The 24008-nt window shown below is 42.5% G+C and overlaps 3 protein-coding genes across 10 annotated transcripts in view; all 3 read left to right on the forward strand.

Moving 5' to 3' along the window:
- Positions 1 to 279: 279 nt before the first annotated feature.
- On the forward strand, positions 280 to 3101 carry ndufb3 (NADH:ubiquinone oxidoreductase subunit B3). Its single transcript, XM_063213511.1, has 3 exons — positions 280 to 395; positions 1464 to 1590; positions 2757 to 3101. The coding sequence occupies exons 2-3, from the start codon at positions 1466 to 1468 to the stop codon at positions 2908 to 2910; spliced, it is 279 nt and encodes a 92-aa protein (XP_063069581.1). The 5' UTR covers positions 280 to 395; positions 1464 to 1465; the 3' UTR covers positions 2911 to 3101.
- Positions 3102 to 6201: 3100 nt separating this feature from the next.
- LOC134460900 (CASP8 and FADD-like apoptosis regulator) lies at positions 6202 to 16309 on the forward strand. The gene is made up of 8 exons (XM_063213512.1): positions 6202 to 6529; positions 6824 to 6929; positions 7128 to 7263; positions 7455 to 7516; positions 7643 to 7706; positions 7939 to 8079; positions 13791 to 14316; positions 15191 to 16309. Exons 1-8 carry the CDS (start codon positions 6246 to 6248, stop codon positions 15318 to 15320), a joined length of 1449 nt encoding a protein of 482 aa, XP_063069582.1. The 5' UTR covers positions 6202 to 6245; the 3' UTR covers positions 15321 to 16309.
- Positions 16310 to 17192: 883 nt separating this feature from the next.
- The window catches only part of dip2a (disco-interacting protein 2 homolog A), a 219551-nt gene continuing 212735 nt past the window's right edge, over positions 17193 to 24008 (forward strand). For all 8 annotated transcript variants that reach the window (XM_063213515.1, XM_063213517.1, XM_063213516.1 and 5 more), the window contains exon 1: positions 17193 to 17689. In XM_063213515.1, coding sequence (XP_063069585.1) covers positions 17566 to 17689 — 124 coding nt within the window. In that variant the 5' untranslated portion in view covers positions 17193 to 17565. The remainder of the gene's footprint in view (positions 17690 to 24008) is intronic.

Raw genomic sequence — 24008 nt, forward strand, 5'->3', positions numbered from 1 at the left:
GTTCTACAATATATCCACAAAGAAGTTGTAGGCCTACAGCAATTGTTTTAAGTGTGATTCTTGAAGGATGTGTGACATTTCAAAGAATGTTGTGAGAACACACACCTGTTCAGATCAGCAGCTGTTTCACATCTTCACAACAGAGAAAGCAAAGGCTACACTTACCATAAAACAACAATACAAGTCGTAATAAAGCATCAGGCCTACTGTTTTTAGGATTTTGTTCTTCTCTCCTAAACCTTTGACATTGTTTTTTCCCCAATATCACAGTCCAATTTCCCCCTCCACGCCACTAGGTGGTGATGGTAAAGAGGAAGTGCTTCATTTGCACATCACAACAGCGTTCATCCTCATTGCAGTTGGACTTGTAAGGTCACCCAGCTGGACAACAGAAGGTAACTTTGCTTTAATTCTTATAGACATCATATTTTATGTTAGACTCCCACGCAATCGTAATTTGAAGGATATAACGAACAGTTTGCTCTTTCTGGCCCATGATGCACACCTGGCTACATTACTAAGGTCGGATAGTCAGCTAGCAGCTAACAGACAACATTAGCATTGGGGAAATAACTGCACACAATGGTAATAAAACAATATGCATTTTCACTCAAGGAAGGCCACATGTTATTTATAACCGATCGTTACTTGTGACAAGTCATGTTCATGGAATTAAAATTAGCCAAAGGTGCTTAATCTGCCTAAATGAAAGCAATTGCTAGGCTACTTTGTCATTCGGAAATGTTCTCTTGAATTACAAACATTTCAGCCAGAAACAAGAAGATGGTTTGCCAAATCACTCACCTTTTAGAGTAGCTCAAAGACTTCTGCACGCTTTGGTCTTTCCAAACATTTACACAGCCATAAACATGGCACACATTCTGTGGCTAAATAATCAGAGGTATTTTGTTGACCATTTTGTCTGCAATGTCGTCGCTTAGTACTGTGCGTTCGACAGTGCCTAGAGTAGAAAAAATAATAAAGTGACCTGTGGCCAAAAAAGCCCCCCAACTGGAGAGCATCCTCTGTGGGGGGTTTACCTGACATGGGTACACTACCCGGTATGTGTGGCCCATTGACAGTATATTCTATTTACTGTCTGTCAATGGTGTGGCCCCTTTGGTGGTGGGAGGGTAGAGCTACACTCTGCTTTGGCCCCTCAGGACCTTTGGCATGCTAGGCCCGGTAGACCTGTCCATTACTCCACCACCCATGAACAACTGAGACACAAATTGAAAAGTTGTTAAGCCCAGGCTGACAGTGGGAAAAGTGTATTGTTTTCTTCACGGAGGCAGGGTGTGTCAGTGAAGGACGAGGGCACAAGCACAAGTCGAGGACAGGAGTTTGAATAATGGAATGGACATTTTTTTTTAACTAAAATAACTGCACATCCCTTTGGATTAAGGGCTCAGCTAAGTGTTATGTAATGTAATGTAACTATTAACTTGTTTTTTTGTCTACAGGTATGGGTGGGGATCACGGCCACAAAGTGGCCCTGCCAGATTACAAGGTTTGGAAGTATGAGGGAACACCGCTGGAAACAGTGCAGCAGAGGCTGGCCAAGAGGGGACTGAGGGATCCATGGCTGAGGTACACACCTGTCTTTTACTGTGTCAGTGGGATGGAGTGGCCAGTACACTTAAACATTTAATTTCACATTTCAGTAGCTGCTTAACAGACACCGTTCCACTGCTGTAAAGTTGTAATAGAGTAGAGTAGTAGTAATAGTCACTGAAAGAACTACTGCACTACCACACTATGACAGTGCACAGGGCCTTTAGTAATACATTATGACTCGGTCATTGCCATTCTGGTAACTTCTGATTTATAACAGGGGTAGTGTCTTAAGGGGTTAAACAAACAGCAGCGTTTTGACCCACCAGTGGGATCTTCTTCAGGCTATGAGAACAGTGGTCGTCCGAGAGATGACTTTTATCATGTGACCTACAGCTAGGCTACCTGGCTTAGAAGCTAATTTTACCGTGTCTGCCTATGAAAAGTACAGTCTGGCGCCGAACTGGCAAAGCTGTGTAACCATCGCATAGAGTCATAACTTAATACATAACTTAGTACATAGCAGGTTCAAACTTTATAATTGCACGTAATGACCAGCTGTGCAATACTGTTAAACCCTCAAAACTGAAGTACATAAAGTACTGTGTTTAAGATACTCTTCCAAGATCTCCCAAACAACTCACTGATCACAGATTCAAACCCATGGAAGCTTGCATGATTTTAGAAGTTTATTTTATATTGTTTGACCACCACCAGCTTTAGAGAAAACAATGTCAATTGCGGTTGTATGTCTCTTATTTGAATGAGATGGGCAACGTTCGTCCTAGTTGTGTTCTTGGAAGGCAACCAAGTCAACACAGTGGCCTGTTAACAAGTTCATAAACAATTAAAGGCCATTCGGTCTTGCTTCAAGAAGGTCTGCAATTATTTGCCATCAAATAAGGCGAAAGAATCATCGCACACTGATTCTGCTTCCAGTTTTATTGCACCTTTCGACCTACGCTGTGAAACATGGGAGCAGAACCAGACTGCGGCGATTCTTTCTATTTGTCAAATATGTGAAGTACTCATGCCCGTTCTTTAGTCATCTTGTTTCCATCAAACAATAATGTAGAAATATAGTGCATCTAGGGTTGTTAATCCTTTTGTATTGTTTTGTCCTATCTAAACCTACTGATGACAAAAAGAGAAAAAAAAAACGTTTTGTGTTTTTGGTTGACACTGGAATTTTGCAATTGCAGGAATGAAGCCTGGAGATTCACGGGACAATTCGGCGTTCCAGTCAAATTGTCAGATGTCCTCCTACGTGGATTCAAGAAAGGATTCGTCGCTTTTGCCGTGTGCCTGGCAGTGGAGTACGCTCTCTTCCCTCCCAAGAAGTCAGAGCACCACTGACCACCACGACTCATCAGAGATATTTCTCCTTTGGATAAATAAGAGCTGGACTTGAGCAGGATCTAAAACGCTGTGTGATCATATTGATGTTTAACCCATGAAGTTTTCCCCCAGGAGTATTTCTTGGATGTTGTAATTAGATTGTATGGTCATGTATGAATACATTCATTAATAAATATAATATAAAACTATTGTGCTGTTATCAGGAGTGTTTTTCTGTGCACATATTCCAAATGTTCCAGCAGCTACAGTTGCTTTGCTACTGTGCTGGCTTGAGGGTTTTCATCAGGTATAAAGGGATATGCCACTATTTTGGGGCTTAATACAGTTAAAACCGTTGGCTGGGGTTTATAAAGGTGGTAAAGTGTCTCATTTTTCATGTAAGCCGTTGCCTTGCTTTAAGATAAGTTAAAAGAGGGAATATGTCGCTAAGCTAGTGGAAGTCAATGGATCCGTGTAGCATTGTACATGCTACACGGATTCATTGACTTTCACTCCATATCAAAGTGGCCTGGATGTGAATTAAACTCCCGACCTACCCCGGCATTAGACTGAAGTTTGCATGTTCAAATAACAAAATCAAACTTTACATAGTCTACAGTGGTGTTAACCTAAAAGGAAAAGGAATCCCAAATGGAAGTGAATGGCCATGTTCTTCACATCGACCGTATGAAGGGGAAACCGAGACAAAATGTAAGAACTGAGACCCAGTCATCATTACACATGGTGTGGTCATCATTACTATAATATGGTTGCCAGAGAACAAGTTCAAAAATACCAAACAAATAAAAGTGAACACCAAAAAAACCCTACCCGAGACAATATTGTTTTCACAGTTTGGAGTTTTGACATCAGAGAGCAAGGAGAAAATAAAAACTGTTGGGTGACGAAAAATGTGACATGAATTAGACCCAGGGGCGCCGCTAAAAATGTTGGGCCCTATGAACGATTCAAATTTTGGGCCCCCAAAATGATAAATTATGTCATCAGCATCCTTCCAGTGGCCTTCTCAGTGCTGTCGGGCCTTTAGAATCTGTAACACCTTTCCCCCCCTCGCGGCACCCATGCTTAGACCAGTGGTCGTGCCGACGCCTCCTCACTATAAAACAAAAAAATGGACCAATGGCAACTAAGCAGTGTCCCCTCTCAGCTGTATCCCTCTCTGACCCCTTTCCACATTGCCCCTTTTCTGTTCCACTCTCATATGCACACAGAGACACCACCACTATTTGCATACAAATCTTTTGAAGAGCAATAAACACACAAATTTTACTGAAATATAGGCCTAATTTAAAAAAAATCTTGAATCTTGAAATATGAATCATGATTTTGGCTGTCTGGAATGAAACAATAGGCCTGCAACATTTCTTACAATAAAAATATATATTGTATTTAGTATACTGGTCCAAACAAATTTTGGACCTGACATGAATTAATGAATGTGTTTTTTTATTGACATTGGACAGGTACAACGAAATGTGTAAAGTGCAGATGCTCCCGGTGCGTACAAACTATAAAGCAGTAAAGAGAATAGGCCCACTGTAACACTGAATAAAAAACTGCAATAAATAATGAGAACAGACACAGACAAATGTGATGGAGGTCATCTTGCACCTGTTCGTCTCCCTCAGGGATGCGAACCTACGACCTTGTCAACCACAACGGTCCGGAAATGGGAGGCACAGTATGATACAGCTGGACTAAAGGACTAGTCCCCCAACCCAATGGCATCGACACTGTATAAGGCTCAGGGAGAGAGGTTTTACTAACGTTCCATGCCAACTCTACTAGTTGGTCTCCGTTACACAAACCATACACACATACACACATATAGGCCTACACATCACATAGGCATAATGAATGTTCACAGCGCTGTTATCTGTGCAAGATTTAGTGTGCAGATGGCTTTTTGATAAAAAAAAAAGCTGTAGCCAGTTTGTTCTTGTGCACAGAGCCCTGTAACGTACCTGTATGTCTGGCAGCAGCTCACAGCACTCCGCAGCACACAAGTGCTGCACACTGCACACAACGAAATTGCATTTGTGCCTCACCCGTGCAAGGGGGCAGCCCTCAATGGCACCCCAAAGGAGCAGTGCGAGGGACGGTACCATGCTCAGGGTACCTCAGTCATGGAGGAGGATGGGGGAGAGCACTGGTTAATTACTCCCCCTCACCAACCTGCCGAGTTGGGGCTCGAACTGGCAACCTTTGGGCTACAAGTATAACCATAGTTAGGTCAAACATGGTGGCTGCTCCTCTGCTTCACAGTGAACTTGCAATATGTGGCATTTAAATGTGAAACTAGTGGACTGAGCTGTGCAAAAAACAATCATAAAAAAACTGCTTTCACATGTTACAATCTGAAAGAGTTGGCCCTGCCGTGGCCAACCGGTAGGGCACTCGCCTTCCATGCGGCTGACCGATCAAACTAAGTAAAAAAGTGTGTGTGTGTGTGTGAACCGCTTTAAAGCTGACTGTACTCAAGTGTGTGCAATGTTTACTGTAATGTGAAATAGCCTAATTAGGTCTTGGTATGTTTTTGTGTTTATGCAAGCTGACAGACATCTTAATTTCAGATAGACATCTTAAAAGTACGCTACTCAACTCTACATTGGAGATTGGTCAAATCATAGGCCTATTTACATTTTCTGTGCAAACCACTATTAGATTTTTGACAATAAAGTGCTACACTTTGACTTTGCCTTTTTGACTTTGACGTTGAAAAGGGTGAATATAGATATTGACGCTTTAGGGATCAACAGACAAAAAATAGTTTGAGGGAATTTGTTGATTGAAGCCTATAAATGCTTTTTTTTTGACTGGAGAAATGGAATCCTGTTACATGCTCCCAGACCAGAGCCAGGCAACAAAAGGCCATCATCCTGAGCAAATACAGGCAAGAAGTGAAAGTAAATAAATGTTGTAGATAACAAAACACAACCTCAGTGTTGAACCTTGCGAGGACAACTATTAAAATGTCCTTCAAGTGTTAGTTTCAGATCAAAAAATAGGTTACTTTGAATTTTTTTTTAGGTGGCTGAAATTGCATGGTAGGCTACTAGGTTAGTGATGTGTAAGGATAAAAAAAGGATGTGGGCCTTTTCCTCCACCGACCTGTCGTCATAGCCATGTAGGGTAGGCCTAGTTTCTTTTTCACAAGAACAGAAGTCATCAGGGGAGTGGGAACTCCAGAGGAAGTGTGGGTGACATCACGGGGCTTCCGTGATGCGAATTTGACAACATAAATCAGGCTACCTTTCTGTCGTGTGTTTCCGCATAGGCTCATAGTGCTGTTATAACCTACATCGAGTTAACAACTTCTGTAAACAGGCAGAATGACCCTAACGCAAACCATCAATAATATCGCTGAAAGTCTTGACAGTGCGGAGTGCAAAACGTTATTGTACTTAACTGGAGCGGAGGATGTTCATTATCGCACGTCAGATGTCAGGGATGTATTGACTGACAAATGTATGTCAAATGCAAAAGATGTTAATTTGCTTTTGACGGAGCTCATGTTCAGGATGAGGCGTTACGATATTCTAAAGAGGATTTTACGCTCCAGCAGGACTGAAGTTGAAGTGATGCTGAAACAAGTTCAGTTTGTCTCAGACTACAGGTAATTCATTTTTTTTTTACACAACATATTTGACCTTGTGTTGGCTACATAAACTCACTGCAGACGTTTCTCATTGAAATATGAGGTGAATTATTGTTGTTGTTATTGCTGCTGCTAATTCATTCATTCATTAATTAATTCATTCATTCATTCATTCATTCATTCATTCATTCATTCATTCATTCATTCATTCATTCATTCATTTATTCATTCATGCATTCCTTCCTTCGTTCATTCATTCACCCATCCACTAATTCATTCATTCATTCACCCATCCATTCATTAATTCACCAGAGTCCTCATGGTTGATATCAGTGAAAATATTGGAGCAGATGATCTGAGCTCCATAGTGTTTTTGCTCAGCAACTCCTTGTCAAGAGAGAGACGAGATGGAATGAAGGTATAGGCTTTGCTCTCAGCCAATACATTAACAAAGACAAGTAAACAAAATAAATAAATACAGAAATATAAAAATAAATAAATATAGCCTAGGTACATAAACTATATATAGGGTGATATAGCCTATATAGCCTAATATATGTGGTGATATGCACTTAATATAATAATAATAATGATTTTGTCGTATTTTACATTCCAGAGTTTCTTGGACATCGTAAGTGAACTTGAGAAGCAAGGTGAAGTGTCAAGTGAGAGCATAGACTTAATAGAACAGTGTCTCAGGGACATAAAGCGCATTGACCTTGTGAAGAAAATCAACCAGTACAAGACTAGAGGTAAGTGTCACTCACACAAGCTTACCTCCAACAAGTGACTGGTGCTGGACTCTCTATGGACATATGCTATAACATAACATGCCATTGATTAGTTACAACTTTCTATTCCACAATTCTGTTCATTCTGATTTGACCAACAATATTGTAGATGTCAGTGTAAATTTAGTTTTGTATTGAAAATTCTGTTACAGTGGAAACAACAAAAGGGATTTCAGTGGGAAATCAAACCAGCACTGGTCAGCTTCTCAAAAAGGTGAGTAAGCTACCAGGAAACATTTTCCTGGCTTGAGCGTGTGTGTCATAGTGTTACTGCAGCTGTTTTGGAGAAACTAGTTCAGTTTTCTAGTCACTCATGGGAATTTCAATTCATTCTTTCTAGTCAGTAGCAGAGTCTGGTTCCTCCCCTGTGGTTTCAATGACGTGGGAACTACCTAGACATTACCGTAAGAGAAACTTTATTGCTTAGGCTATTTATTGACCTTATTTCCTGAACCATACTTAAATTAAGCACGACAATGTTGTTTCATCTGATGAGTCATGTTATGAAATATACTATCTAAATCACGTGTTCTTATTGCTTCATACTTGTGAATTTCAGTCTGAATTTATGGTCACTAAGCTTCCGTGTCAGTTTTTGAATGTCATTATGACTGTTGGTTTCTTTTCTCTCTCCAGAAACTACCAATATCTCCACTACCAGAAATGAGGTGAGACAGGTGAGGCCGCCTGCGCCGCAGTGTTCAATGGACACGTACAGAATGCAGGCTCAGCCCCGCGGAGTGTGTCTGATCCTCGACTGTGTTGGCAATGATGGAGGTGAGCATGAGTGGAGTTATGTGAGTTATTACATTACATTATTCTTAGCTGACGCTTTTTATCCAAAGCGACTTACAGTTAGTTTTTTTAAGTACAGGGTAGTGGTTACAGTCCCTGGAGCATTGTTGGGTTAGATGCCTTGCTCAAGGGCACCTCAGCCATGGAGTGAGATAGGGAGTGAAACGGTGGGATTTGAACCTGCAATCCTCTGATCAAAAAGTCCATCTCCTTAACCACTAGGCCACAGCTGCCCACACAGTTATGTGAGTTATATTTGTATAAGAGATGAGTTATACTTCAGTGGAAGAGTGTATTGACACTACTTGTATAGTATGGTGTTATTGGTTTGGTCAGACGCAATGAATTATTGACGTGGGCTGCGTTTCCCAAAAACTCTTAAAGGTGGGGTTGCAGGTTTGCCAACAATTTGATTATGACATCACGTTGGGGACTCCCATAGACATCATATATGACAACCCCACCTTTAAGTAGTACTTAAGTCTAAGGTGCCCCCTAGGCAATATACCAGAAACACTGTAAGTCTCACATCACTACAAGTTTATAAATACACTATTTTACCTTGCACATGCACTTGGGGCAACCATTTTATATAATAATAATATGTAGGCCTATAAAGGGATTGTAGGCTATGCATATAACACGTATGCACTAGATAAGAACACTATATTCATCACTTCCTTGCCTGGTTTTACCAGTGTGAATTGACTGGAGGTTTATGGATGGCCAAGCTAATCATTATCACACTGACACATGGGTAGATGACGGATAGGCAGCAAAAAACATTTTTTTCACAAAACATTGTTTATGAGGGAAAAAAGTATATGTCTACGTAGTGCAGCAATTAATCTTTCAAAAAATCCAAGTGGTCACAATGCTGGTCTATTCATTGATTACTTATTTACGTTGATAAAGCAATTTGCCGAAAATATGTCCTTTGGTGTGACGTTAAGAAATAAATATATTAAGTAATGTAGAAATGGCTTGATGGAGTTATATGAACATTGTTTCACTCTTCATATTTATTGCATTTTTTTAAAGTCTTAATTTAATGAGAAATTACCATTTAAGTATTTTTTTCCCCATTAGATGTGAGATTATTAGAAACCTTCGAGGAAAAACAGGGATATCTTTCTTTTAAATGTTCAAAATTTATACTAACCGAATTTATACTAACTTTTCAGGGACGATAATTTGTTCTTCCCTAATGCAATATTCAGTGTTTATCAAACATATTGTTTAGCTCAAACAAATATTTGAGCGTTTAAAACATGTCACACCGTAGGACATTCATGTCACGCTAAAGGACAGAAATGCAAAACTGAGCCAGAAACAAATATATCAACATGATTATTTTGTCTTTTGATCATAATATAATGTTGTAGTCAATATGGACCTACACTTTACACTTATAAGTCTTTGAATCGTTGATTATCAGCCTATCGTAACTCTTAATGACAGCCATGCGGTCATTAAATGTAACCTGCAGAGCTCATAAGACTCATACTGAAGTGTGACCTTGGCATGACCATCACACTTTTGTAGGTATGCTATGACTGTCACACCATTGAACCTGTAGTGTGTAGTGGCCAGTGCCTGTTTGGTATCTCAAGCCGGACAGCACATTTACTGTATGCTGTATATTGAGCTCTCCACAGCATACTTTATTCATCTATACTCCTCTATATACTCTCTCACTGATCTTTCCTTCACTGTTACCGTTATATTTTGTGGTTTCAAAGCACCATTAATGACATTTTATATCATTTGACAGTATCTAAAATCAACAGCAAATGTTCATGAACAATGCATCAAAGTATAAATTCCAAAGGCCAATAAAGGAATAAGTAATTTGAATACACAATATTTATCTAGTCAAACAACAAAACAAAACAAAATATGTACTACCAGTTGTTTTAAAAGCTATTTCTCAAATATCTAGTCCATTGGTGTGACCTGTTTGTCCTTTGGTGTGATACTCCAAAGTGTCACACCATAGGACTTTTACCATCACACCATAGGACTTTTACCATCACACCATAGGACTTTTGAGCTTTTGAGTTAATTTAAAGCCATGTCGTTGCCAACTGAAATACAATTTCACCTTTAGTAAGATGCATTTTCATACATCTACATAAGAAAAAAATATGAAAAATATACACTATTGTCAAAATGTATTTTATGGCTGTCACACCAAAGGACTACAAAACTAATACATCTTGTGGTAGCAAAACATAATTGATTGACTGAAGAACTCTGAGAGAAAAATCTAAAATCCACCCTTGCCATTGGCTTCTTAAGGGTCTAAAGTCACTTTATGTACCGCTGGAGCTTCAACAATAGATAATTATCCACAGAATTAACCAAAAATATGATGTCACACCACAGGACATTGTTTTCTGCGACAAAGTTTCATAAGTCCATACGGTCTCAGAAAAACAGGGAAAAAATTAAGCATTGCCACTTGCTAAAATAGACACCTTGAAAAACATGCCAGGGTTGTTTAGACAAATTACTGAGCTTTGATTATTTATTTAAAAATGTTTTAATATGGAGAACCAGGCTTGCCTCAGTCACACCATAGGACAAATGTGACATTTGACTCAAAATTAAGTATACTTATTTAAGCTCTGTATATATTACACATTACTTTTTCACAACAACGACATTAGTTTAATCATTTAAAGCATTGACAGTTTTGAAAGCATGAATTTACTTAATTTTAAGAGCCTGCGACAGCAAAATTTACACGTCACGTCATCTACCCACATACAAATACTAGAATACCCAATAAAACCTTAAATTGCTATGCACCTCACATCATTTAGTAGTAGCTGGTATGTATGCCTGACTGACAGCAGCAATACTGCCCAACAAAGGGAACTACGCCAACATTAAGACGGAGAAAATGTCTTCAAAGACTTGGGGTTCTTTCAATATCCTAACCCCTGTTCTCCCCAAGTGATTATGGCCTCGTGATATTGTCGCGTCATTGACGACAGAAGTTTAATTCAATATCTCGCCAAAACGCAATTGAAAGTTAATTTTCTTATTTGCAGTCAGTCTGGATGTTGAAAGGGGAGAAGTCCCCCAACATTTGTTGCGGCTATGTTGACAGCGGGGGGAAACCTTATTGTTTTCTTCACGGAGGCGGGGCCTCACGTGAAGCGCGAGGCCACAAGCACAGGCTGAGGACCAGGATGTTGTAAAGGACCCTTATTAGGTTGGATACTGCAGTTGCTGCAAGTTTGACATAGCAATATCTCTAAAAGGGACACATTTGGACCATAAAGTTTTGTCACATGATAAAGGAGGTGTAATGAAAACCATTATCAGTCTAAATTCAATTTTGACAAAATATGTAGTTATTGCACTTTGTCTGTGTATGGTAGAATAGATACAGATACAGTGCCCTCCATTATTATTGGCACCCCTGGTTGAGATGTGTTTTTTAGCTTCCAATTATTATTATTTTTCTCTAAATAATATGGGACCTTAATGGAAAAAAAGAGAAAAATCCAACCTTCAATACAAGTGCATTTATTCAGTGGGGAAAAAATCCCACATAAAGAAATAATTATTTGACATCAAATAATGTGTGTCACAATTATTAGCACCCCTGTTGTTAATATTTTGTACAACCCCCTTTTGCCAACAAAACAGCACCTAATCTTCTCCTATAATGTTTCACAAGATGGGAAAAGACAGAAAGAGGGATCTTCAGCCATTCCTCTTTGCAGAATCTCTCTAAATCATCCAGAGACCTGGGTCCTCTCCTCTGTACTCTCCTCTTCAGCTCACCCCACAGGTTCTCAATGGGGTTGAGGTCTGGGGACTGAGATGGCCATGGGAGGAGCTTGATTTTGTGTCTGGTTAACCATTTCTGTGTAGATTTGGCCATATGTTTAGGGTCATTGTCTTGCTGAAAGACCCAGTGACGACCCATCTTCAGCTTTTTGGCAGAGGGCAACAGATTTTGATTTAAAATGTCCTGGTATTTCAAAGCATTCATGATGCCATGCACCCTAACAAGCTTCCCAGGGCCTTTGGAAGCGAAACAGCCCCACAGCATCACTGACCCACCCCCATACTTCACAGTGGGTATGAGGTGCTTTTCAGCATGCGCATCTTTCGTGGCACGCCAGACCCACTTAGAGTGTTTGTTGCCAAAAAGCTCAATCTTGGTCTCATCTGACCAAAGCACACGGTCCCAGTTGAAGCCCCAATACCGCTGGGCGAACTCCAGACGTTTGCGTTTATGATTGTGGGTGAGGAAAGGTTTTCTCCGTGCATGCCTCCCAAACAGCTTGTTGGCGTGTAGACGGCGCCTGATGGTTGATTTGGAGACTTTGTGACCCCAGGATGCTACCATTTGTTGTAATTCTGTAACAGTGAGCTTTGGAGATATTTTGATTTCTCTTACCATCCTCCTCACTGTGCGTGGTGGCAAAATAAACTTGGGTCCTCGTCCAGGCTTGTTTACCACTGTTCCAGTTGTTTTGAACTTCTTAATTATTCCTCTCACAGTAGATATGGGCAGCTGCAGTTGAGTGGCAATCTTCTTGTAGCCTCTGCCTGACCTGTGAAGGTCGACGCACATCTGCCTCACTTGTATGCTGTGTTCCTTTGTCTTTCCCATGTTTAAGAGTGGATAAGAGAAATGGCCTCGGTGTCACGTCATAGTTATACCCCAGGGAAACAGGAAGTGATGAATTACTAATTAAATGTTCCTACATACTCTGGTAAACTTTGTAAACTACTGTAGAAATGACAGAAATGCTTCAATTATATTTATTTCCTGGGAATTGTTAAGGGTGCCAATAATTGTGGAACAGGTGATTTAATGAAAAATAATTATTTTTTAGTCAGGGATTTTTTTTTTCCCTACAATTCATTTGAGTTGAAGGCTACATTTTCCTACAATTTTCAGTGTGACAGTATTCTTCTGCAATAAACACTGAATTTATTTTAAGGCTTTTAACACATCTCAACCAGGGGTGCCAATAATTATGGAGGGCACTGTATATTCAGATATATTCAGGCACAAATTGCTCTGTCAGTGTGACGACGTACTTGCTAATCTAAACATCAATAATATTCTGTAACGAGTTGCTTTGGAGGGTAAAGGATGAGAGAATGGATTGAAGTAAATGTGCAATCTAACAGCAAATCTGGCTTAGGACCATGCAACCAAACGTATGCAGGGAAGAAATGCATAGACTCTGTTGGCTCCATGGCACGTGCATTTTGTGGCAGAACTGTACAGGATAACACAGTGGGCATTTTACCCAGCCGCCTACTTGCTGTCGTAGTTAAGGTGGAAGTGAAAGTTCCACTAGGGAAATCCCCTCATCAGTCCCGTGATCCTCTTCACGGTTTTGTAAAGGGGCAGCCCAAGTGGCGCCCCAAGGGAGCAGTGTGGGTGCACGGTCTCGTGTTCAGGGTATGATATTAGGGTAGGATGGGGGCACTGCTTATTCACTGCCTCCACCCACCTGGCAGTGCCCAGATTCGAACCAGCAACTCTAGGGCTACAAGTCAGACTCTCTAAGCGTTTGCTGATTTGTTCAACTACGTACATTCTGTTAGTACTAGGGCTTCATTTGACTTCAAAATATGCCCATTTATTTTGGAAAAAGCAATCAGAAGTGCCTCAACTCAAGTGTCCTACATTGTTTGTTTGCTCTCCACAGAGCGTCTGGAGCAGACCTTCAAGGCTCTCCACTTCCATGTGATCCTGCGTCAGCTGCTGAGCGTGGCCGAGTGCCTGTCCGTCCTGCGAGAGGCGTCTCAGCTGCCCCACCACCGCTGTGCCGACGCGTTCGCCTGCTGTATCATCAGCCGCAGCTCGGGGGCCCGCCTGCTGGGTACGGGGCCCCCCCAGGGCCCTTGGCTGGACCTGGACACCATCAGGGGGCTCTTCCACTCCGTCGCCTGCCCAGCGTTGGCGGGCAAACCCAAGCTCTTCTTCATCAACGGCTATAACGTCTCCGAGCCTGTCGTGCCGTCTGAGCGGCGCTCTGGCTACCACCACAGTTACTCGGACCCGTGTCTGGAGACGGATGGGCCGGCTCTGGGTCATGAGGTTCCCAGCATCCCTACGACCGCAGACGTCTTCTGGAGCCACTGCTGGACACAGGAGTCAGCACTGCAAGAGCTACACCACCAGTCAGTGTACCTGCAAGCACTGCAGTCCTCACTGCTGAATGGACAAAGAAGGTAACATTGTCTTTTTTTGGCGGTTTTCTATGCCTTTATTCGATAGGACAGTTTTGAGATCGTTGACAGGAAGCGAGTGAGAGAGATGGGGAGGATCGGGAATTGACTTCGGGTCGGAATCAAATGGGGGTGCCCGGGGTGCAGTGCCCTACCAGTGTGAATCACTGCAGGGCCGTAACTTTGTCTTTAAAAATTATTATAACATTTTAGACATGAGAATCACTCTTTAGTTTAGTCCATTGTTGTCCAATTTGAAAGTTATTTTTATTTTTATGAATAACATGTTTTTAGTGAATTATTATTCACTATTATTCACTATTAGTGAATTATTATTCACTGAGTACGTCGACAGTGTACTCCAAACGCAATTCCGTTAATGACAATAAGAAGCTCTTGATTCTTGATTCTCTTGATTCAGCCCTGTAACTGCCGCTTGCCCATACATGGTCATGTTTACCCCTTACACCACGCCACTTCAGTTCTGTGCCACTCATATGTCACCAACACCCCTCCACTCATGTTTTATTTGATTGTCATGATTTTCATTCTCGCTGACTAAAAGGCCCTCTGCACACCGTTTCCGCCAAAGTGCGGCGCACTGCTCTGCCAACATTTGATTCCACTGTTTTCAATAGAACTCCGCACACCGGCACAGATATTCATTGGCAGAGCAGAACGCCGCACTTTTGGTGTAACCGATGTGCAGAGGCCCTTACTACAAATTGAATGTTAGTGATTTCCATTGGAATTTCTGAGTCTGTCTAATGATATCTACAGTATGGCATTGCTTGTTTTATTTTCAGCTGACTTTTAAACAGTCTTTAAATCAATAGCCAAAAATACATTGGATAAAGGCTTTATTTTTATGTTGCAGAAAGAGGAACTTCCTTGATGTTCATATGGAGATAAATCAGAAGATTTTCGAACACAATGAAAGGAACCCAACAGGAACGTACGGCCTTGATCTGAGGCACACACTACGAAAAATGCTTGTTCTGACATAGTATTGTTGACAGATACTAAAAAAACAACTCTTCACTTGGCAGTACTGGTCGTCAAGGAGTGCTACTTTACTTTTTTTCTGCCAAGCAGGTGCACTTTGGCTCAAGGAAAAAGTCACTTTCAGCTAAACTCACTTTTGGATAAACTCAACTTCAGTAGCGCCTTTGGGATCTTTGACAAGACTTTAACCACAGTCACTACTGAAGTTGAGTTTAGCCATATCTTAAAATAGTATTGTTGACTTTTAAAACAAGTTTTGATGCAAATGTAAGAGCAAATAATTAATGTGGAAGCTTAATTATGTGTTGTCTTGAACATGTTCATCTCTATTGAGATGGAGACTTAGGCCTACCTGTTTTGGATTAAGTTGATAATGAGGTAACACTCTAGAATAACTACTCCTAAAAAGGTTTATAAAGACGTTATATATAATGAACTATTTAGCAATAAAACATAAAATAATGCTTGTAAATGAGTAAGAAATAGTATGTTAACACAGCAGACACAGTTACATTGGTCCTAAGGTCTCTAATGACCAGAAGGCATGAAACCACTGGATGGATAGAGAAATATTCAGCATGCAAACACATGTAAAACTCATCCAGTAGAATATGATTCCCATTCCACTGTGCAGTCATAATTCATTTCTTTTCCATTTACAAACATTTGCTAATATTTTGTTTATTATCAGTTCATTAATATGTGTTAATTAAGTGTTTATAAAGCTTTTAGGGGTAGTTATTCTAAAGTGTTACCAATAAGGACAAATGGAGTCATGCCTTTATCAGGCATTTATATTTATTGAATTATTTTTTTTAATGTTTTTTTTGCTGACATTGTAGGCCTACTTGTTAGGGCAGCTAACATGATTAAGGCATGACACCATTTTTTTTTTTAAATTCTACCTCAGTCCAGCATTTTTGTGGCCACATGCATTAATGTATTTCTTTCTTTTAAATGTTGTGACATAATACATCCTCTATATGGTTGCTCTAGACACCAATGACTGAAAATGAACTTAAATAAAAGTAATCAGTTTTCAATAATATTGGTACAGGTTATTGTAGGTTACTGGCATAATATGTATAAGGAGATGCGTCTTTGAAGATTTGGTAACCTATTAACTGACTTTTATTTCTTCACTCTGCCAGCTATGTAGAGAGAGAGAGAGAGAGAGAGAGAGAGAGAGAGAGAGAGAGAGAGAGAGAGAGAGAGAGAGAGAGAGAGAGAGAGAGAGAGAGAGAGTGTTACACATGCTGCCTGGGTAGGACTATTTAATTTTCTTCACTCTGCGCTAGGGTGCGGTACCGACATTGTACCGCCTGAGGGCGACGTTGACATTTGAATTGAAATGTGGTGACAATAAGAACACCTCTGCATAATTTGAAAAGTATTTGGGCCTATGCATTAGGTTTTTTTCATTCTTAACAATAAGGCTGACTCTGACCTTGCATTTTGCACTAGACTTGGGTATGGCACTTCAAACATTTTACCATATTCAACCTTAACATTATTCACACCCAGAGATTTTTGAGCATTATGTTCACTTTCTCATTGGTAATTATGTAGACCTGGCGTGCCATAGGAGTCAGCGTTTATACAAATTGCAGTCAATGCAGACCACCGATCTGCTGATACAATCACCAAATAATATCCATAAAGTTTCACAATGTAGTCAGACAATAATTTCAAAGGTGAGTTAGTCCTAAAGGTAGCCTACTGCACAAGTCATAGTCAACTCAACTCTCGCTCAACTACATATTTAAACGGCCTAAGCTAAGACTAACATTTTCAAAGGGCGAGTTCTGAAGTATGATAATGTCATAGCAGCAATATCTAGGTGAGTTTGAGGGCGATAGCGCGCAGGGCAGGCACACACACAGTGCACGCGCAGTGTCAGGGCTGGCTGCTGTTGCACTGCTGCAATGGCGGCACGCTGAAGACTCGAGTTGAATGAGTTTATGACCGTCTGTCGTTTATGGATTGTGAGAAGAGGGCGCGAACAGAATCTGCGGTACAGTGACAAACGAATTTCGATGCGTCTTTGTTCCTGTCTTGATGTCAAGAGGGTAGTGTTGCTAGCCGTGCTAGCGAGCAGTAGCCTATGCAACCGCTCCGTGGAACCATCTCACATCTGCATGCAATAGGGAACCACCACCCACCACCACTCCTCACTCGTTGAACAATTTCAGGAGGGACTATTCACAATCCAGTGAATTACAGTACTCAGTGCGAGCCGGGATCGTCATGGCAGAACGAAACTCCACTGGATTACTAATGATGATGATGGAGCCGACCCCGGCAATTGCAATGACTCTCCCGGCGGAGGTTCGAGAGAAACTCGCGGAGCTGGAGCTGGAGCTATCCGAAGGTATTGTACCACCACCAGGATTTAACGTCTCGCGTATTGGAAAGTAGCCTACACGCAAGGTGTAGTCTAAACGGGGATCAGACCTTTTAATCCGCCCGATGCATGTGTGTGTTTGTTTTGCTATTTGGGTTGGATGATGGGTTTTGGGGATTTGTGTTTTGTCTATGTTTGATTTAACATAGCGTTAATAAGACGCGATATGACAATTATTCACGAGCCCTTGCTATACTGTACAATTTCCAACAGCAGTGAAAAACTGCTGGTGTTGTGTGTGGCCCAAATGTTGGTCCACAACCCGCCCAACCAAAAGAGTGAGTGCGTTATGAAATACGTGGATTTTACCTGAAGAAAATCATAAAGTAAACCCAATGTACCGGTATATCTTATAAAACGCAGCCAACCTTTTCATATGGGAATCAGCTTGTCAGCTTGTCATGTTGTGTTTCGTGTCGTTACGTGAATGATATATTTTCATATCTGTATTGTAAGGGAAATGCAATGGGTGTCGATTCCATTCCATGGACAACTTTTTTTCAGGAAACGCTGCAAGGATTTCACACGCGAACATGTGCGTCTAGAAAGGAATGAGGGCGGAAGACAGGAAGGAAAAGTATTTTTGTGTCTATTGCTTGTTTAGATGCGTTGTTTGTCTGTGAATAGTACAGTACCGTGTTTGTTGTGAAATCTCAAGGAAGGCAGAAGGCGAGTGCTGACACCTCCTTGCATTGTGTTTTCTGGCAAGGTTGTACACCGCACGTTCAGGCTGTCTGTCTGTCTACTTGCTCTATCTCTAAACTGAACCAGTGTTGAACCACACATTCCACTGTTATTAGTAGCCTACTACCTACCTAACCTGCCCTGTTGATCTGTTTACTTATTTGGAAATGTCAAGAATGTGGTTCTTAGCTTTTGACATTTGCAATATTCATAACATACTTTCGGGACCCTAAAACCTTAAGAGACATTTCAGATGACAGAGGAGTAGTCAGACTTCAGGGAGCAGGTAGGCAAGAGGCATTGAACCAGCTCAGTTTTAACTCAAGCATATCTCCTAATTACTGGCAGTGTTGCAGGCAGGCAGGCGGGAGTGGATCAGATTGTGCTGTGTTGTAGCTCAGTAGCCTACTGCAACCATGTTCCCAAAGAGCTCCTGTTTTTCGGTGGAAATTGCAGGCCAAGGTCAACTTGTGCCCTGAGCCATCCATGTTTCACCACTGTGAAATGAGACTGAGCTGTTTCCCAGGTTGTATAATCTAGAGCAGGCACGTACCCATGTCATATTTACAAGGACGAGTTCCCTTCAGCTACTCCACTGAAGTAACTGTATGCGAATTTTGTGGAAAAAAAGAGATTTTTTTGTTGTATTTTGTAGTAAATGGAAACATGGCAAAGGTTCTTCATATGTGCCCCCCATATGAGCTTTCCTGGTCATTATTGGCTTGGTATTCACTCCAAGAGGGTGGAGTGATTGTTGGTCTGTTATTAAGCTGATGTGACCTCTCTTGAGATTGTAATTCTCACATGCAGGACAGGACAGGGCAGAATGGTGTGGTGGGTGGGGCAAAGCTGTGTGTGTCTGTGTCTGTGTGTGTGTGTGTGTGTGTGTGTGTGTGTGTGTGTGTGCGCGTGTGTGTGCGTGCGTGTGTGCGTGTGCGTACGTGTGTGCAGCGCGTGTGTGCAGCGCGTGTGTGCAGCGCGCACGTGCGTGTGCAGCGTGTGTGTGTGTGTGTGTGTGTGTGTGTGTGTGTGTGTGTGTGTGTGTGTGTGCGTGCGTGCGTGTTGGACAATTTCTTTAAAGGGACATTTGAGATGAATATTGGAGGGCGATATTGCTGTTGGCTTTAGCTTGCCTCTGACACTGTCTCCTTTACAGCGTCCTTCGTTTTTACAACAACATTGCTCTTATTAAGTTCAGTTGGTTTATGAATTCGATTAAGAAGTCTCAGAATTCGATAAAGAAAGTTATAAAGAAAGTTATAAAGAAAGTTAGACTTCTCCACTTCCAGGTGTGTTGTTTGCTTTCCTATGGCCATATTTGGTTGACAGCCTCCTGATGCAGCCTATAGGCCTATATGTTACGTATTTCCGAGTGGCTTAGGTAGAATCAATGGTAACACACGTGTGGAAGTGTCTGGGTCTCGGCCCGGGCTGTGCTCTGTAATGCCCTATATTGAGTGTGATTGGATTGGGGAGTACTGGGTGCTGATGTGCTGCCTGCCTCCACCAGACCTATTTCCTTCTCCGGGGGCTTATGGGAGAGAAGGCTGCCTCTCTGCCTGCCTTTCCTTTCTGCATGCCTCTCTTTCTGTATGCCTTGCCTCACTGCTTACCTCTCTGCCTGCCTCTCTGTATGCCTTGCCTCTCTGCCTGCCTCTCTGTATGCCTTGCCTCTCTGTATGCCTTGCCTGTCTGCCTGTCTGTGCCTCTCTCTGCCTGTCTGTGCCTCTCTGCCTGCCTGTCTGCCTGGGAGTCAGGATCGGAAATAGAAGCGCATGACAGGGGCACTAGCGGTCGCGCCTCTCTGCCTGTCTGTCTTGTGTGTCTGTCTGTTTGAGGACCCAAATCAGTCATTTCCTCGTATGTGTGTGTGTGTGTTTGTGTGTGTGTGTGTGTGTGTGTGTGTGTGTGTGTGTTTGTGTGTGTGTGTGTGTGTGTGTGTGTGCGCGTGCGCGTGTGCGTGGGACTGGGACCTTCTTTCTTTTGCAACCCTTGAACTTTTAGCTTTTTTAAAAATGTTGGACCATTTATGTTTTGGGTTTTAAATTAAAAGGCGTAATCCGGCTTTGCAAATAAGCAAAGCACATTTTTCCTAATCTGACCGCTGGGAAAACAGCAGGGTGGCAAGATTGTAACTGACTGCCTGCCTGACTGCCACGCCTTCTAGCACCATGGCCTCAGTTTTGCCTTTTTGACTGCTCCGCACGACACTCAAATCCTGCGTGCTGCTCACACTCCTAGCCAGTGTGTGTGTCTAGGAATCATGTTGATTTCTGTCCTTCAAATGTGGTGTCAATAAGCTACCGAATGTGATGTCGTATAAGCTACCGAAAGTGATTTGCCATCAACCGTGGTGGTGATCTCTTGTTCTGTTCTGTTCTGTTCAGTTCTCTTGTTACAAGTTGCCATTTGGATTTGTTATTATTATTATTTTATGATGGGGATGTTGATGTTTTTTCCTGTGTGTTCTTGTTCTTCTTATTCTTTTGCTTTTGCTTCTTCTTTTTCTTCTGCTTGCTATTATCCCTGGCCTTGGGCCCTTTCTGTCGTGCCTGTGTAATTCTGCAGTGTGGCATAAAGTTCGAGAACAAAACTTGCCACATTCCTGAAGCCATCCTGAGCATGCAAAGCTCAACTCGTGCTGTCGCTGCATCTGGTCTGTTTGCTAAAGCAAATCACAGCAGCGCAGGACTGGGCTGCAGGCCTGCAGTGCAGTGCACCATCACCAGTGGCAGCCATGGTCTCGTGGTTAAGGAGATGGGCTTTAAATCAGAGGGTTGCAGGTTCGAATCCCACCCTTCCACTCCCTCCCTACCGCGCTCCATGGCGCCGAACCCCATACTGCTCCAAGGAATGTATACAATATCCGATACAACACTGTAAGTTGCTTTGAATAAAAAGTGTCAGCTAAGTGAAATGTAATGTGGTCCTACCGTTGCCTAACGGTAGGGCACTGGGTTACTACGCCAGCGATGCAGGTTCAATTCCTGCCCAGGTCATTTGCTGATCCTCCCTGACTCTCTCTCTCCCCACTCATTTCCTGTCCCTCTTTCACCGTCCTATGTAAATTAAAAAAGGATAAAATGGCCAAAAAAGAATAAAAAAGTGTAATGTAATGTAACCATCACCTCCTGTGTCCTCCTAACCACAGGCACGCCAGCCAGCCGTCTGTCTGTCTGTCCGTCCATCAGAGTAGGACTCGACTCATTTGTTTGATATGGCTGTGGTAACGGCTGGCTAAAATCAAAGCAGGCTCTGATAAGAGGAGCGAGCGTAAGCTGCTTTACTCTACCTGGTGATGAGCGAAAGGTTTTTAGGTTTTTAGGCTCTGTTTGTTTGTTGTGTTTACTCCCACAGATCCCCCCCCCCCCCCCCCACACACCACCACCACCTCCGCGCCTCCTCCCTCCCGTGTCTCCCTCCTCCCTCCAGTCTTGCAGTATCTCATTATCTCGTATCGTCTATGTAAACGGATGAGTGCAAATCAAATCAAAGTTTGGCTCCGTGCACACAGTCCACACACTTCCTGTGCAGCCTGGATGGGAAATGGGCAGAGTTGCTCCCCAGAACAAAATAGGTGGACGCCGGAACAGATCGCTAGTTTCTTTGGCACTTGTGTTTTTTGTTTGTTTTTTTACAATATATTTTTGGGTTTTTTATACCGTTATTTGATAAAACGGTTTGAGATGGTGACCGTAAGTGAGTGGAAGAGAGAGACGGGGGGAGGATCGGAATGGAACCCGGGTCCACTCCCTGGCGTGCCAGTGCAGTGCCCTAACTGTTTGAGCCACGGCAGGGCCGTTTTTTTTTTTTTTTTTTTGAAAGTTCCTTAGGGGTCTCATGTGTGTATTCCCTAGGGGTGGGTCTACTAGGTCTCCTCGGGTGGAGCTGACCTTTTAGGAAGTTAGGAAGTATGTGTATGTGTGTGTGTGTGTGTGTGTGTGCGCGTGTGTGTGTGTGTGTGTGTGTGTGTGTGTGTGTGTGTGTGTGTGTGCGCGTGTGTGTGCGTGTGTGTGTGTGAAGCAGGGTAGGCGGTGTTGGATCAATAGATGTCATCGCGAAGCATGGACGGACAACTGCCTTCACTCAGAGAGCCGTTCCATCTCTTGGGAGCCCACAAGGCACACGCCTAAGTGCATTCAGTCTAACACACCACCACTGTCCAACACACAAGACACACACACACACACACACACAAACGCACACACACCATTCCCATCCCATTATGTCCCATTGCAAGAGGATGAGGGAGTTACACGTATGGACAAAATTGCACATATTCAATATGTCTTAGTAGTACAAAGCAACATGTACCACTCTCCCTTTTTATGGCCCATCTCAAGAGGATGTGGTAGGCCTCGTTAGTTTGCGCTGCTCGCTATCCTATTCCAGTCAGTCACTACTTATGGTGGGGGGGAGTAATTAACCAGTGGTCTCCCCCATCCTCCTCCATGACTGAGGTACCCTGAGCATGGTACCGTCCCGCCGCATTGCTCCCTAGGGGCGCCATTGGGGGCTGCCCCCTTGCACGGGTGAGGCATAAATGCAATTTTGTTGTGTGCAGTGTGCAGTGAACGTTTGTGTGCTGTGGAGTGCTGTGTCACAATGACAGTGGGAGTTGGAGTTTCCCAGTTGGGCTTTTGGCTTTCTTTTGCTTTCGCTTTAATTACAACCCCCACCCCCCACCCCCCCATTTACCTTTATTTGAGGCTGATAAATAAATGAGAGGAACAGGTCATGTGAAACTGAGTTCCTTCCTTCCTGGTGAATCCAGAGCCCGATTCTTTTGCACGCCTGAATTATTCATTGCCCTTGCTGAGTGTTCAATACACACACACACAGACACAGACACACACACAGACACACACACAGACACACACACACAGACACACATACACACACATACACACACACACACACACACACACACACACACACACACACACACACACACACACACACACACACACACACACGCAGGCTTTTTCTCTCTCTCTCTCTCTCTGCTGCATTGGCTATTCCGCAGGCAAAGCCAAAAAATCTGACGCATCTGATCTGACGAGCGAGCACCCTGTAAAAGGTTGGTGGAATGTTTTTCGAGCTGAAAGTGAAACATTTTTTTTTTGCAGCAGAGCAGAGTATGTTGTGCTCTACTTGTTCCATTTCGACGCTGCTAGCTTTTGAGTTTGCACAGCGAGGGGCTGAGTTGTTGGACTGAGTGAGGAGGAGGAGGCTTGTCTGCCCTACAAAGGCAAAGTGCAGTATATATATATATTGTGACAAAACTGAATTTAGTTTATGATGCCTCCTTTATCTTGTGACAAGGCCTTATGGTCACTACTGGAGACATTGATAATGGACTAGGTCCGAAACGTTTGTAGCTCCAGATATTTTCCGTTGACTTCTTTTGTTAATATGTCGGCCACAATACACTTTTTGAACCTGCAAGCCTTGTGTGCGCCTCATCTTTTTGACCGTCCTAGTAAGGCCTAATGGTCCAAATGTGTCCCGTTTTAGAGATATTGCTATGTCAAATTTGCGGATATCCAATTCCAACCCAATACCGACACTTTGAAGGCCCTTTTCTCAGTTTCAATGTTTT

The sequence above is a fragment of the Engraulis encrasicolus genome, chromosome 13 (assembly GCF_034702125.1).
Source record: "Engraulis encrasicolus isolate BLACKSEA-1 chromosome 13, IST_EnEncr_1.0, whole genome shotgun sequence".
NCBI lineage: Eukaryota > Metazoa > Chordata > Actinopteri > Clupeiformes > Engraulidae > Engraulis > Engraulis encrasicolus.

Coding starts and splice junctions, on each gene's coding strand:
- ndufb3 (XM_063213511.1), top strand. CDS start 1,466: ATGGGTGGGGATCACGGCCACAAAGTGGCCCTGCCAGATTACAAGGTT. Junction 1,591..2,756: donor CTGAGGGATCCATGGCTGAG/GTACACACCTGT, acceptor TTGCAATTGCAG/GAATGAAGCCTGGAGATTCA.
- LOC134460900 (XM_063213512.1), top strand. CDS start 6,246: ATGACCCTAACGCAAACCATCAATAATATCGCTGAAAGTCTTGACAGT. Junction 7,264..7,454: donor CAACCAGTACAAGACTAGAG/GTAAGTGTCACT, acceptor ATTCTGTTACAG/TGGAAACAACAAAAGGGATT. Junction 7,707..7,938: donor GGAACTACCTAGACATTACC/GTAAGAGAAACT, acceptor TTCTCTCTCCAG/AAACTACCAATATCTCCACT.